The sequence below is a fragment of the Delphinus delphis genome, chromosome X (assembly GCF_949987515.2).
Source record: "Delphinus delphis chromosome X, mDelDel1.2, whole genome shotgun sequence".
Taxonomy (NCBI): Eukaryota; Metazoa; Chordata; class Mammalia; order Artiodactyla; family Delphinidae; genus Delphinus; species Delphinus delphis.
Genome location: NC_082704.1, coordinates 68,114,044 through 68,130,409, shown reverse-complemented (window position 1 = coordinate 68,130,409; position 16,366 = coordinate 68,114,044). Strand labels below are relative to the sequence as shown.

The 16,366-nt window shown below is 40.4% G+C and overlaps 1 protein-coding gene across 12 annotated transcripts in view; it reads left to right on the top strand.

Annotated features, from left to right (window-relative positions):
* The window catches only part of TAF1 (TATA-box binding protein associated factor 1), a 97,926-nt gene that overhangs the window by 29,037 nt on the left and 52,523 nt on the right, over positions 1-16,366 (top strand). For 11 of the 12 annotated variants that reach the window (XR_009518000.1, XM_060002380.1, XM_060002379.1 and 8 more), the window contains exons 19-24: positions 4,155-4,304; positions 4,479-4,598; positions 4,904-5,079; positions 5,665-5,843; positions 7,495-7,708; positions 15,131-15,296. Coding sequence is in view for 11 of the 12 variants with exons in the window: in XM_060002380.1 (XP_059858363.1) it covers positions 4,155-4,304; positions 4,479-4,598; positions 4,904-5,079; positions 5,665-5,843; positions 7,495-7,708; positions 15,131-15,296 (1,005 nt within the window). In the remaining variant the exon portion in view is untranslated. The remainder of the gene's footprint in view (positions 1-4,154; positions 4,305-4,478; positions 4,599-4,903; positions 5,080-5,664; positions 5,844-7,494; positions 7,709-15,130; positions 15,297-16,366) is intronic. The other variant, XM_060002377.1, reaches the window with a different exon arrangement.

The following is a 16,366-nucleotide window of genomic DNA, read 5'->3' as shown; positions in this document are numbered from 1 at the left end:
TTTGTTTTTTATTATCTTTGGCTGTGTTGGGTCTTTGTTGCTGCACGCAGGCTTTCTCTAGTTGCGGCGAGCGGGGGCTACTCTTTGTTGCGGAGAGCGGTCTTCTCATTGCAGTGGCTTCTTTTGTTGCGGAGCACGGGATCTAGGTGCGCGGGCTTCAGTAGTTGTGGCGCATGGGCTCTAGAGCACAGGCTCAGTAGTTGTGGTGCATGGGCTTAGTTGCTCCATGGCATGTGGGATCTTCCCGGACCAGGGCTCGAACCCGTGTCCCCTGCATTGGCAGGCAGATTCTTAACCACTGTGCCACCAGGGAAGCCCTTCCTTCCTTTTTAAGGCTGAATAATATTCTGTGATATATATATACACACACACACACATATACCATGGAATATTAATTTTGGTTATCCATTCATCCATTGACGGACATTTGCATTGTTTCCACCTCTTAGCTGTTGTGAATAGTGCTACTGTGAACATGGGTGTGCAGGTATCTCTTCAAGACCTTACTTTCAATTCTTTTGCATATATACCCAGAAATGGAATTGTTGGATCATATGGTAATTCTATTTTTATCAGTAGTTGTTTCAGGAACCTCCATAATGTTTTTCAAAGCATCTGCACTGTTTTACATTCCTATCAATGGTGTATAAGAGTTCCAACATCTCCACTTTTTCGTCAGCATTTATTTATTGTTTTTTTGATAAGTAGCTATGTCAGTGGGTGTGAGGTGGTATCTTAGTGTGGTTTTGATTTGCATTTCGTTGATGATTAGTGTCTTTTCATGTGCTTGTTGGCCGTTTGTATGCCTTATTTTGAGAAATGTCTTTGAGAAAGCCCTTTGCCCATTTTTTGTTTGTTTGGTTTTTTGGCGGTACGAGGGCCTCTCACTGTTGTGGCCTCTCCCTGTTGCGGAGCACAGGCTCTGGACGTGCAGGCTCAGCGACCATGGCTCACGGGCCTAGCCGCTCTGCGGCATGTGGGATCTTCCCGGTTTGGGGCACAAACCCATGTCCGCTGCATCGGCAGGCGGACTCTCAACCACTGCGCCACCAGGGAAGCCCCTTTTGCCCATTTTTGAATTGTGTTGTTTGCTTTTTGCGGTTGAGTTGCAGGAGTTTATATATTCTGGGTGTTAACCTCTTTTCAGATATATGTTATGCAAATATTTTCTCCCATTCCATAGGTTGCCTTTCACTCGGTTGTGTCCTTTGTTGCTGAGAAATTTTAAATTTTGATGTAGTCCAGTTTACCTAATTTTACTTTTGTCACTTGTGCTTTTGGTTCCATATCCAGGAGATCATTGCCAAATCCAGTGTCGGGAAGCTTTTCCCCGTCTTTTCTTCTAAGAGTTTTACATTGTTAGTTCTTACATTTCAGTGTTTGTCCCATTTTGAGTTAATTTTTGTATATGGCGTAAAGTAAAGGTCCACCTTCGTTATTTTGTACGTGGGTGTTCTATTTTCCCAACACCATTTGTTGAAAGTATAAATTTTTTCTTGTCTGTGTTCTTCACTCTAACGATGTTGAGATTCATCCAGGTGGTTGTGTGTATTAATAGTTTGTTCCTTTTATTGCTGCGTAGCATACTACAGTATGGATGTACCACAGTTTGTTTAATCATCTGTCAAAGGGCATTTTGGTTGTTCCCAGTTTTTGGCTATTATGAATAAAGCTGCTTTAAATATCCATGTATAAATCTTTATATGAACATACATTTTTTTGGTGGGGGGGTAAATACCTAGAAGTGAAATTGCTGGGTTGTGTGGTAACTCTGTTTTACCTTTGGAGGAACTGCCAGACTTTTCCACAGTGGCTGCACCATCTACATTCCTACTAGCAGTGTATGAGGGTTCCAGTTTTCCAACATCCTTATCAACACTTGTTATTTTCTATTTATTATTATTACTCTTATTATTATTGTCCTCCTATAGTGGGTGTGAAGTGGTCTGTCATTGCAGTTTTAATTTGCATTTCCCTGATAGCTAAAGATGTTGAGCATCTTTCTATGTGCTTATTTATCATCCAGTTATCTTCTTTGGTTGAGGGTCTGTATCTCTTTTGCCCATTTTTATTTTTAATTAGTTGTTTGTTTTCTTCTAAAGTTTTGAGAGTTCTTTATGTATTCTAGGTCCGAGTTCCTTATCAGGTATGTGATTTACAAAGATTTTTCTCCCAGTCTGAGGCTTGTGTTTTAATTGTCTTAGCAGTGTCTTATGAAGAGCTGAAGTCTAACTTGTAAATCTTCTCCTTTGTTGCTTGTGGTTTTGGTGTTATATGTAAGATATTTTAATCTAACTCAGGTTGCAAAATTTTTTTCTTATATTTTCTCCTAAAGGTTTTATTGTTTTAGATCTTATGGTTAGATCCATTTTGAGTTAATTTTTGTTTAGGGTGTAAGGTGTAGATTAAGGTTCTTTTTTTTTTTTTTTTTTTTTTTTTGTGGTACACAGGCCTCTCACTGTTGTGGCCTCTCCCGTTGCGGAGCACAGGCTCCAGACGCGCAGGCCCAGCAGCCATGGCTCACGGGCCTAGCTGCTCCGCGGCATGTGGGATCTTCCCAGACCGGAGCACGAACCCATGTCCCCTGCATTGGCAGGCAGACTTTCAACCACTGCGCCACCAGGGAAGCCCTAAGGTTCATTTTTCTTTGCATATGAATGTCCAGTTATTCTAGTACCATTTATCAAAAAATTAAATTATCTTTTAAAACAAAAATTTGGTCATATCACTCTCTTGCCCAAAGACTTCCTTTGGGTCCTCATTTCTTTTAGGAAGAAATCCTTAACGTGATTCATAAGGCTTTACATGATTTTGGTCTTGTACTGTAATACAACTCTCACCTCCTCTCATCTGTCACTGCCCATCTTTTTTTTTTTTTTTTTTTTAAACATCTTTATTGGAGTATAATTGCTTTACAATGGTATGTTACTTTCAGCTTCACAACAAAATGAATCAGTTATATATATACATATGTTCCCATATCTCTTCACTGCCCATCTTATACTCTAAGCTCCAAACATACTGAAGTTCATTCAGTTCCCTTAATTTCTTTCTGCTGTCTTCTGGGATTTTGCAACTGCTCCTCCTTCTGCCTAGAATGTTTTCTCTCCACTCCTCTGTCATCTGACCTTCATCTACAAGTTATATTCTCCTGGAAGCTTTCCCCAACTCTGGCCCTCACTCCCACCCTTCATTCAGATTGGATCACCATCCTTTCCTTCTTTGTGTACATATAGCACTTTTTACTTTCCTATCATGGCACTGATCATGCAGTATTGAATTCGTTGGTTTATTTGTCTCCCCCTCACTACTATGAGGTCCTTGAGAAAGCAGTGCTTGACATGTGGTAGGTATTCCATAAATATTTGTTAAATGAGTGAATGACTGTCAGTGAGGTCAGGCAGAGTGACTAAAGAAGCATTGTTGTACTATTCTTTTGAGGTTGGAGTTAACAATGAGTGTATGTCTAAGAATTTCCAAAATTAAAGATTCTGTTGAATGGCCTTCAAGATTGAATTTCGAGTAGAGAATTGGTCTCTTTCTAGCTAATAATTTATACTCTTGACTGGTCTGTTTGGACAAGCACATTCCCCTTGTCTTAACTGCCTGATTATTTAATGGGGTCGATGAACACTATTCAGGGTCCCAGGAGAGGACAGGCCTTTTTGACCAAACCAGTGGCAGAGGTAGAATACACTTTAATTTATTGCTACTGGGACTGGGGCCAGTGCTTTTGTAAAGCATGCTTATCATCTAATTGTGAGAGTCATTCTGAAGAAGGCGTTTGAGCAATTGGACAATCAAATTTGGTCATCAATCTAACTTAACTCTTTGAGCATCATGAGGGTGGGGGGAACACTGTCTTTGAGAACTCTCAGTCAAACCCAAGGGATATGGGGCTGAAGGTACCACTGTTCAACATACTCCTACTTATACTGACTGAGATCTTGGCCTCTATTTATTATCATGATTTAAGTACCATAGGAAAGAACAGCAGGCTGAGTACTGGGCAGCTTTATGAAACTATTGATCTCTGTGGGTAGTTTACGGAAGCATCAAATTGTACATTATTGTAATTATCCTCACCTTCTAAGTATTGCTAGACATAGAGCAAATGTTTCCCACCACCCTTTGAATCTTTTTCTGTACCTCAGGTTCGCACTGCTCCTTGGAACACCACAAGGGCCTTCATTGCTGCCATGAAGGGCAAGTGTCTCCTGGAGGTGACTGGGGTGGCAGATCCCACAGGGTGTGGTGAAGGATTCTCCTATGTGAAGATTCCAAACAAACCAACACAGCAGAAGGTGAGACTGTCTGAATTTCTAGAGGTTAAAAATCAAGGGAGGAAGAAATAGAGGTTAAGGAATGGAGATGAATGGGTGGGGATCTGGAAAGCCATTAAAATGTTGACAGGATGACTTAAATGCCTACTATAAAGAGTTTTACTAGTATTCTCTCTTGCTTTGTTTCTGAGGTAGGATGATAAGGAGCCTCAGCCAGTGAAGAAGACAGTGACAGGAACAGATGCAGACCTCCGTCGCCTGTCACTGAAAAATGCCAAGCAACTTCTACGTAAATTTGGCGTGCCTGAGGAAGAGGTGGGTGTGGAAGAGGAAGACTTACAGGCTCCTAGGGGCTTTGTATAGAGAGGGAAAAGCTTGGAGGCAGATGTTAGGAACTAATCTGGAGAATTTTGTACGGTAGGTTGTGGTAAACTGGATCTTAGATACTTTTTCAGGAGTTAGCTTTCTCAAAGCTTTCTGTTTAACGTGCTTTGGGTGATTTCATTGTTGTTGTGTTTTTTTGGTGTTTTGGGGGTTTTTTTTGGTCTAACTCTCTAACCGTGTACCCTGGTTTGTCCTTTGAAATCCCTGAATGATTTGTGTGTGTGTGTCTCTTGTAGATTAAAAAGTTGTCCCGCTGGGAAGTGATCGACGTAGTACGCACAATGTCAACAGAACAGGCCCGCTCTGGAGAGGGGCCCATGAGTAAATTTGCCCGTGGATCAAGGTTTTCTGTCGCTGAGCATCAAGAGCGTTACAAAGAGGAATGTCAGCGCATCTTTGACCTGCAGAACAAGTGTGTTGTTTTAGTGCTGTAGAAAATCCAGGCTGGAAAGGGGAGGGGTCCCAGACATTATTTTATAGTGAAGAGAAGGTCACCTAATAAAGTGACTAGTGGTCAGGTATCTGAGATTTCAGGGTGGTGTCTATTCATAATACTGCTAGAGTACCTACTCCCTTCAAAGCAGCTTGGCAAAGGTTTTGAATGGCAAGAACTGCTAGGTTCCATGGCAACTTTTGTGGCCTACTTGGGCCTGGCAGCCATTACAGTGGTGATGGGCAACAGTAGGCTTAGTGGTTAGAGGATGGTAATGCTCTATTTAAAATGACCAATGTACTGATTTGTTTCTCAGGCTTTTTCCAGGAATTGTGAAAGAGTTGCAGTACTATTTCATATTTTGAACTTGCCTTGTGACTAAATTTCTGGGAAAACTTCGTAGAGCTTCTCTGTTCAGGGTCCCATGTCTTAGTGGATTTTGAATATTTCTTTTTTAAGGTTGATTTCTCAATTTCCTACTCTTGCCTAAACTAAAACTGTATTTCTTCAGTTGTTTCTACACATTTATGTTTCCCTCTTCTTAACATTGTTTTTTCTTTTTAGGGTTTTGTCATCAACTGAAATCTTATCAACTGACACAGATAGCAGCTCAGCTGAAGACAGTGACTTTGAGGAGATGGGAAAGAACATCGAGAACATGTTGCAGAATAAGAAAACCAGCTCTCAGCTGTCACGTGAGCGGGAGGAGCAGGAGCGGAAGGAACTGCAGCGGATGCTACTGGGTGAGGGTAGTGACTTCACAGACAGACAAGAAAAAGAAAGATGAAGAAAGTGTAAATAACCACACTAATAACTGAGATAGAGCTGGAGGCAGAAGAAGTAGGGGACGAGTGTAGAAAAGGCTATAGAAGAGGTAGAGAGATTCTGCAAACTGGACTGTAGGTTTGTCTGTGGGGCACAAATTGAAGAGATGTTGCCAGTCCACTACGGCCTCTGTCTGTATTAGGCCTGGCCAAGCCAGGGCTATCCGTGCTGTACATCAGTTGAGTTTTCTGGGCATTCATCCTAGAGGATAAGAGTTTTTAATACAGAATCTGTGGATGAATTGGGGGATTGTTAATGAACCCTCTGAAATCACATGTACAATTCTGTGCAAATGTGCCTTTTCTGAGAAGATCCATATGGCTTTCAGAAGATTCTTAAAGGAGTCTTAGACCCTAAAAAGTTTAAAATCACCAACCCAAAATTGCATAAGTTGACGGTGGGGATGAGAAAAGCCTAAACTGGTTTGGGATCTGGTCACTGGGAATGAAAAGAGGAGAAAAATCAAAGGGACCTTAAGATTTCACTCTTGCTTGCTAGAAAGATGGTGGTACCATTGATTAAAGTAGTAAATTTCAGAAAAAGAAGCAGGTTTAAGAAGGAAAGGTGTAATATGTGGTGTTTGAGGTCCCCATGATACTCCCAGTATAGATGTCAAGCAGGCAATTGAAAACTTGGTTGTAGATACTGAGAGGGAGGATAAAGGCTGAAGATGAAGGTTTAAATGACTATTTTCACTCACAGTAGTCTTTCCTTTGTTTCCTCCCTGTAAAAGCTTTGTGTAATTCTGTTGTTCTGGCTACTTTGTGAAGATGTGATAAAGCCTTTCCTCGAGTGTGGTCCTGGACCAGCAGTATCTACATCACATGGGAGCTTGTTAGAAATGCAGCATCTCAGGTCTCACCCCAAACCTACTGAATTAGAATCTATTTTAACAAGATCCTCAGATGATTCCTATTCATTCATATTAAAAGTTTGAGAAGCATACGCTAGGCCTTGAAACTCTGGATTTTTTCTGTGGTGCCATTTTTTTTTTTTTTTTTTTTGCGGTACGCAGGCCTCTCACTGTTGTGGCCTCTCCCGTTGCGGAGCACAGGCTCCAGACGCGCAGGCCCAGCGGCCATGGCTCATGGGCCCAGCCGCTCCACGGCACATGGGATCTTCCCAGACTGGGGCACAAACCCGTGTCCCCTGCATCGGCAGGCAGACTCTCAACCACTGCACCACCAGGGAAGCCCTGTGGTGCCATCTTTTTCCCCTGGGTTCTTTTCTATAATGCGACCATCAACTGCTTCCTGCTTGGACTTTATTCTTGTGCTGTTGTTCAGAGGAATCAGAATACAGCTACTGCTCTTCTGTCCTCTATATAACAAACGTGTTTTTTGAGATCCTTTCAGAACTTTCTGTACTTACAAAAATGATAACTCTGACAGTGGTAAAATGAAGTCAGGAAAGGACAATTCAGTGTATTCTTGGGGCTGGTGGTGACTGATGCTTTCTGTAGAAACATAGTTCTGTGGCATGTTGAGCTTCAGGGTCTCCACTCAGCCCCAAGAAAATGGCCATTTGGGTGGTAGGGGGAATTTGTGGAAATCTTTTTCTGCCTTGCAGCAGCAGGCTCAGCAGCATCAGGAAACAATCACAGAGATGATGACACAGCTTCTGTGACTAGCCTTAACTCTTCTGCCACCGGCCGTTGTCTCAAGATTTATCGCACATTTCGCGATGAAGAGGGGAAAGAATATGTTCGCTGTGAGACCGTCCGAAAGCCAGCTGTCATTGATGCCTATGTGCGTATACGGACCACGAAAGATGAGGAATTCATGTGAGTTTGACTCCCTCCCCACTTTCCAGTGCGATAAGAAGAATGATAATGATGGGGAAGGGAGTGAGGGTGGATGCTTGAGTTTTTTATATTTTTAATTTTTAAATATTTTTTTATTTTTTATTATTTGAATATTCTTTTTCTCACACACACACACACACACACACACACACACACACACACACTGTATTTTATTTTTACAAGAGATAAACTGACACCAAGCATTGTAAATGGATGACCACAACAAAGGTAACAATGATTGCAATTACCAAACATGAAACACACTCATACTATGTCATAGTATTGACATTCAGTCCAGTAATCCTCCACTATAACAGCTCCTTTACTTTGCAGTGAAAATTGATTTGTATATTTTTTGCCTCTGAGTCCTGGTGGCTTTTTCTTTTTTTAATTCAAACAGAAAGTCATAAAAATTATAATCATCCTCATTAGTTCACTCAGTCCCATGTAATTAATTTTTTTTATCTTGATCTTTTTTTCAATATTTATTTATTTGTTTGTTTGTTTATTTATGGCTGCGTTGGGTTTTTGTTGCTGCACGCAGGCTTTCTCTAGTTGCGGCAAGTGGGGGCTACTCTTCATTGCCATGCATGGGCTTCTCATTGTCGTCGCTTCACTTGTTGCAGAGCACAGGCTCTAGGCGTGCGGGCTTCAGTAGTTGTAGCACACGGGCTCAGTAGTTCTGGCTCACGAGCTCTAGAACTCAGGCTCAGTAGTTGTGGCACACAGGCTTAGTTGCTCCGTGGCATGTGGGATCTTCCCAGGCCAGGGCTTGAACCCGTGTCCCTTGCGTTGGCAGACAGATTCTTAACCACTGTGCCACCAGGGAAGCCCCATCTTGATCTTTTGTTAGCACTTTTATGAATTCATCAGTTTTACATTAGAGTTCTGAAAATGCTTATTCACTTCAGTTCAGCAGTATAGTCAGTTACCAGAAACCTGTACTTGTCAGAGTCTTTTCCATGAATTCCTTGAAGATGAAAACCTTTTATAGGAACATGTTTGCAAAAGCATCAGAGGACACCCAGAACTGTCTGTAAATGACAAAAGACTTAAAAATGACCATGGTTAAAGATTTGATGAAAGTTCGTAATAACGCAATTGACAAGGAAATTTCGTTATTTCTGAGATACACATTTTAAAATAATAACTAGAAGTATGACTTATAACATTATACCAGAACATATAAGATTTTTAGAAATTTCATGTCATGTCTGAAACATTTATATTAACATATGTCCATACAAATAACCCAAAGAAAGTTTAGTATTAGTTGTTTTTTTGTTAGTTTGTGTCTCAACTTCTGCCCTGCAAACCGGTTCATCTGTACCATTTTTCTAGGTTCCACATACATGTGTTAATATACGATATTTGTTTTTCTCTTTCTGACTTACTTCACTCTGTATGACAGTCTCTAGATCCATCCACGTCTCAACAAATGACTCAATTTCGTTCCTTTTTATAGCTGAGTAATATTCCATTGTATATATGTAACACAACTTCTTTATCCATTCCTCTGTCGATGGGCATTTAGGTTGCTTCCATGACCTGGTTATTGTAAATAGTGCTGCAGTGAACATTGGGGTGCATGTGTCTTTTTGAATTATGGTTTTCTCTGGGTATATGCCCAATAGTGGGATTGTTGGGTCATATGGTAATTCTATTTTTCGTTTTTTAAGGAACCTCCATACTGTTCTCCATAGTGGCTGTATCAATTTACATTCCCACCAACAGTGCAAGAGGGTTCCCTTTTCTCCACACCCTCTCCAGCATTTGTTGTTTGTAGATTTTCTGATGATGCCCATTCTAACTGGTGTGAGGTAATACCTCATTGTAGTTTTGATTTGCACTTCTCTACTAATTACTGATGTTGAGCAGCTTTTCATGTGCTTCTTGGCCATCTGTATGTCTTCTTTGGAGAAATGTCTATTTAGGTCTTCTGCCCATTTTTGGATTGGGTTGTTTGTTTCTTTAATATTGAGCTGCATGAGCTGTTTATATATTTTGGAGATTAATTCTTTGTCCATTGATTCATTTGCAAATATTTTCTCCCATTCTGAGGGTTATCTTTTTGTCTTGTTTATGGTTTCCTTTGCTGTGCAGAAGCTTGGAAGTTTCATTAGGTCCCATTTGTTTATTTTTGTTTTTATTTCCATTACTCTAGGAGGTGGATGAAAAAAGATCTTGCTGTGATTTATGTCAAAGAGTGTTTCTTCCTATGTTTTCCTCTAAGAGTTTGATAGTTTCTGGCCTTACATTTAGGTCTTTAATCCATTTTGAGTTTATTTTTGTGTATGGTGTTAGGGAGTGTTCTAATTTCATTCTTTTACATGTAGCTGTCCAGTTTGCCCAGCACCACTTATTGAAGAGACTGTCTTTTCTCCATTGTATATCTTTGCTTCCTTTGTCATAGATTAGTTGACCATAGGTGCATGGGTTTATCTCTGGGCTTTCTGTCTTGTTCCATTGATCTACGTTTCTGTTTTTGTGCCAGTACCATATTGTCTTGATTACTGTAGCCTTGTAGTATAGTCTGAAGTCAGGGTGTCTGATTCCTCCAGCTCCGTTTTTTCCCCTCAAGATTGCTTTGGCTATTCGGGGTCTTTTGTGTCTCCATACAAATTTTAAGACGATTTGTTCTAGTTCCGTAAAAAATGCCATTGGTAATTTGATAGGGATTGCATTGAATCTGTAGATTGCTTTGGGTAGTGTAGTCAATTTCACAATGTTGATTCTGCCAATCCAAGAACATGGTATATCTCTCCATCTGTTGGTATCATCTTTAATTTCTTTCATCAGTGTTTTATAGTTTTCTGCATACAGGTCTTTTGTCTCCTTAGGTAGGTTTATTCCTAGGTATTTTATTCTTTTTTGGTAAATGAGAGTGTTTCCATAATTTCTCTTTCAGATTTTTCATCATTAGTGTATAGGAATGCAAGAGATTTCTGTGCATTAATTTTGTATCCTGCAACTTTACCAAATTCATTGATTAGCTCTAGTAGTTTTCTGGGGGCATCTTTAGGATTTTCTGTGTATAGTATCATGTCATCTGCAAACAGTGACAGTTTTACTTCTTCTTTTCCAGTTTGTATTCCTTTTATTTCTTTTCCTTCTGTGATTGCCATAGCTAGGACTTCCAAAACTGTGTTGAATAATAGTGGTGAGAGTGGACATCCTTGTCTTGTTCCTGATCTTAGAGGAAATGCTTTCAGTTTTTCACCATTGAGAATGATGTTTGCTGTGGTTTGTCATATATGGCCTTTATTATGTTGAGGTAGGTTCCCTCTATGCCCACTTTCTGGAGAGTTTTTATCATAAATTGGTGTTGAATTTTGTAAAAAGCTTTTTCTGCATCTATTGAGGTGATCATATGGTTTTTATTCTTCAATTTGTTAATATGGTGTATCACATTGGTTGATTTGTGTATATTGAAGAATCCTTGCATCCCTGGGATAAATCCCACTTGATCATGGTGTATGATCCTTTTAATGTCTTGTGGATTCTGTTGCTAGTATTTTGTTGAGGATTTTTGCATCTATATTCATCAGTGATATTGGTCTGTTATTTTCTTTTTTTGTAGTATCTTTGTCTGGTTTTGGTGTCGGGGTGATGGTGGCCTCATAGAATGAGTTTGGGGGTGTTCCTTCCTCTGCAGTTTTTTGGAAGAGTTTGAGAAGGATGGGTGTTAGCTCTTCTCTGAATTTTTGATAGAATTCACCTGTGAAGCCATCTGTTCCTGGACTTTTGTTTCTTGGAAGATTTTTAATCACAGTTTCAATTTCATTACTTTTGATTAGTCTGTTCATATTTTCTCTTTCTTCCTGGTTCAGTCTTGGAAGGTTGTGTATTTCTAAGAATTTGTCCATTTCTTCCAGGTTGTCCATTTTATTGGCATAGAGTTGCTTGTAGTAGTCTCTTAGGATGCTTTGTATTTCTGTGGTGTCTGTTGTAACTTCTTTTTCATTTCTAATTTTATTGATTTGAGTCCTCTCCCTCTTTTTCTTGATGAGTCTGGCTAATGGTTTATCAATTTTGTTTATCTTCTCAAAGAACCAGTTTTAGTTTTATTGATCTTTGCTATTGTTTTCTTTGTTTCTATTTCATTTACTTCTGCTCTGCTCTTTATGATTTCTTTCCTTCCGCTAATTTTGGATTTTGTTTGTTCTTCTTTTTCTAGTTCCTTTAGGTGTAATGTTAGATTGTTTACTTGAGATTTTTGTTTCTTGAGGTAGGCTTGTGTAGCTATAAACTTCCCTCTTAGAACTGCTTTTGCTGCATCCCATAGATTTTGGATCATCGTGTTTTCATTGTCATTTGTCTCTAGTTATTTTTTGATGTCCTCTTTGATTTCTTCAGTGATCTCTTGGTTATTTAGCAACGTATTGTTTAGCCTCCATGTGTTTGTGTTTTTTACGTTTTTTTCCCTGTAATTCATTTCTAATCTCATAGCATTGTGGTCAGAAAAGATGCTTTATATGATTTCAATTTTCTTAAATTTACTGAGGCTTGATTTGTGACCCAAGATGTGATCTGTCCTGGAGAATGTTCCGTGCGCCCTTGAGAAGAAAGTGTAATCTGCTGTTTTTGGATGGGATGTGCTATAAATATCAATTAAATCTATCTGGTCTGTTGTGTCATTTAAAGCTTCTATTTCTTTGTTTATTTTCTGTTTGGATGATCTGTCCACTGGTGTAAGTGAGGTGTTAAAGTCCCCCACTGTTATTGTGTTACTGTCAATTTCCTCTTTTATAGCTGTTAGCAGTTGCCTTATGTATTGAGAACGCTCCTATGTTGGGTGCATATATATTTATAATTGTTATATCTTCTTCTTGGATTGATCCCTTGATCATTATGTAGTGTCCTTCCTTTCTCTTGTAATATTCTTTATTTTAAAGTATTTTTTCTGATATGAGTTAGCTACTCCAGCTTTCTTTTGATTTCCATTTTCATGGAATATCTTTTTCCATCCCCTCACTTTCAGTCTGTATGTGTCCCTAGGTCTGAAGTGGGTCTCTTCTGGACAGCATATATATGGGTCTTGTTTTTGTATCCATTCAGCAAGCCTGTGTCCTTTGGTTGGAGCATTTAATCCATTCACTTTTAAGGTAATTATCCATATGTATGTTCCTATGACCAGTTTCTTAATTGTGTTTGGTTTGTTTTTGTAGGTCCTTTTCTTCTCTTGTGTTTCCCACTCGGAGAAGTTCCTTTAGCAGTTGTTGTAGAGCTGGTTTGGTGGTGCTGAATTCTTTTAGCTTTTGCTTGTCTGTAAAGCTTTTGATTTCTCCATGGAATCTGAATGAGATCCTTGCTGCATAGAGTAATCTTGGTTGTAGTTTCTTCCCTATCATCACTTTAAGTATATCATGCCACTCCCTTCTGGCTTGTAGAGTTTCTGCTGAGAAATCAGCTGTTAACCTTATGGGAGTTCCCTTGTATTTTATTTGTTGTTTTTCCCTTGCTGCTTTCAATAATTTTTCTTTGTCTTTAATTTTTGCCAGTTTGATTACTATGTGTCTCAGCGTGTTTCTCCTTGGGTTTATCCTGTATGAGACTTTCTGCGCTTCCTGGACTTGGGTGGCTATTTCCTTTCCCATGTTAGGGAAGTTTTCGACTATAATCTCTTCAGATATCTTCTCGGGTCCTTTCTCTCTCTCTTCTCCTTCTGGGACCCCTATAATGCGAATGTTGTTGTGTTTAATGTTGTCCCAGACGTCTCTTAGGCTGTCTTCATTTCTTTTCATTCTTTTTTCTTTAGTCTGTTCCACAGCAGTGAATTCCACCATTCTGTCTTCCAGGTCACTTATCCGTTCTTCTGCCTCAGTTATTCTGCTATTGATTCCTTCTAGTATAGTTTTCATTTCAGTTATTGTATTGTTCATCTCTGTTTGTTTGTTCTTTAATTCTTCTAGGTCTTTGTTAAACATTTCTTGCAGCTTCTTGATCTTTGCCTCCATTCTTTTTCTAAGGTCCTGGATCATCTTCACTATCATTATTCTGAATTCTTTTTCTGGAAGGTTGCCTATCTCCACTTCATTTAGTTGTTTTTCTGGCGTTTTATCTTGTTCCTTCATCTGGTATTAGCCCTCTACCTTTTCATCTTGTCTGTCTTTCTGCGAATGTGGTTTTTGTTCCACAGGCTGCAGGATTGTAGTTCTTCCTTCTTCTCCTGTCTGCCCTCTGGTGGATGAGGCTATCTAAGAGGCTTGATGGGAGGGACTGTTGGTGGGTAGAGCTGACTGTTGCTCTGGTGGGCAGAGCTTAGTTAAACTTTAATCCACTTGACTGTTGATGGGTGAGGTTGTGTTCCCTCCTTGTTGGTTGTTTGGCCTGAGGCAACCCAACAGTGGAGCCTACCTGGGCTCTTTGGTGGGGCTAATGACAGACTCCGGGAGGGCTCACTCCAAGGAGTACTTCCCAGAACTTCTGCTGCCAGTGTCCTTGTCCCTACCGTGAGCCACAGCCCCCCCAACATCGCCTCTGCAGGAGACCCTCCAACACTAGCAGGTAGGTCTGGTTCAGCCTCCCCTGGAGTCACTGCTCCTTCCCATGGGTCCCAATGCGCACACTACTTTGTGTGTGCCCTCCAAAATTGGAGTCTCTCTTTCCCCCAGTCCTGTCAAAGTCCTGCAATCAATTCCCACTAGGCTTCAAAGTCTGATTCTCTAGGAATTCCTCCTCCCATTGCTGGACCCCCAGGTTGGGAAGCCTGACATGGGGCTCAGAACCTTCACGCCAGTGGGTTGACTTCTGTGGTATAAGTGTTCGCCAGTCTGTGAGTCACCCACCCACCAGTTATGGGATTTGATTTTACTGTGATTGCGCCCCTCCTACTGTCTCATTGTGGCTTCTTCTTTGTCTTTGGATGTGGGGTATCTTTTTTGGTGAGTTCCAGTGTCTCCCTGTTGATGATTGTCCAGCAGCAGCTAGTTGTGATTCTGGTGTTCTCGCAAGAGGGAGTGAGAGCACGTCCTTCTACTCTGCCATCTTGGTTCCTCCCGATGCTTGAGTTTTAGTGACAAGATTCTGCACAGTTGTCCCTGGAAGTCTGTTTTAATTGGGAACCATTTTGCCTTTAGAACTTTGGGTTTGAACAAAGCCAAATCACAGGGAGAATTCCAAATTTGCTGCAAAATAAAGGCATGTGTTTAGTTCCACTGGGTCCTTTGTATTTTCATTGGTTGGTTGGCAAAAATCTTAGGGACTCCTCAGGGCTTCTCATTCTGAGAGAGGTGCGTCTCTGCACGTGGAAGAATGATGAGCAGGTTAGATGGGGATGCCAGGTAGGCCCTTTTGTTTCATTATTGATGGATTACTTTAGTCCTGAGATGTTTGCTATCAGGACAGTGTTCTTGGTTTAAGTTTGCTTATGGATCTGTGATTTTTTTCCCCATTATTTAGTCGCAAATTTGCCCTTTTTGATGAGCAGCATCGAGAAGAGATGCGAAAAGAACGGCGGAGGATTCAAGAGCAACTGAGGCGGCTTAAGCGAAACCAGGAAAAGGAGAAGCTTAAGGGTCCTCCTGAGAAGAAGCCCAAAAAAATGAAGGAGCGTCCTGACCTAAAAGTAAGTGTATGTGGTGTGATCATAACTAAGAAAGCATACCTTTTCCCTTAGCTTTTGGCATCCTCCCTTACTGGGAATGAGGGCAGTATTGTGGAAAACTAGTTTGAATTGATGTGGCCACTTGGGTGTTATTAGTACTATTGTGACTGGTACTGACAACACCAGACTTGATCTGGTGTCTTTGGGTGTCATTTATACTTCATCCATTGGAAATATTTTCTGTGAGTTGAGATAGGCGTGGTGGATTTTTTTTAACATGTACACGTATGTACATATATGAACACATCTTGTTTTTCAATTGCATGTATTAAAAGAAGCAACAGAAAAAAATCATACAGTACAGGTTGCTTTGCATAATTTAGGTGGGATTCCAGATATTACTCTGCAGTGTAACTGTAACGTGCATCACAAAATGAGGCAACTGTGGTACAGTGGAAAGAGCCATGGACTCGGAAACAGAAGATCTGGGTTCAGGTTCTTGTTCTGCCATTTAGTAACTCTGTGACCGTAACCTCTCCAAACCTGTTTTCTCTTCTATAAAATGATACCTATCTCACACTGGTGTTGTATTAAAGTATATAATGCATGGGAAGCACTTTATAAACTAAAATTCTCAACAAATGGGAACTGCTGTTAACACGTACTGAGGTCATTAAGTATTTTAATGTTTCTTTCTTCCATGTGATATTATATAAGTATTGTATGATACAGTATTGATCCATTTTACAGATGAAACTGAGGGCAGTTGCAAAAGTAAGATGGAGACTTCGGCTTTTTGTTTTTTGGGGTTTTTTGCCACACTGCACGGCTTGTGGGATCTTAGTTCCCTGACCAGGGGTTGAACCCAGGCCCTCTGCAATGAGAGCACGGAGTCCTAACCACTGGACCACCAGGGAATTCCTGGAGACTTGGTATTATTAAGCCTTTTCCTTGAGGCTGGGAATACACCCATGCTGGCTGCCTGTGAAGCTGAATTCAGCCTTGGGCTTCCAGTAGCCTTTCTTATGCATATTTAATATTTTCGTAGTTTACAACTTAAATTGGGGGTAGAAATCCTCTCTCTTTTCTCC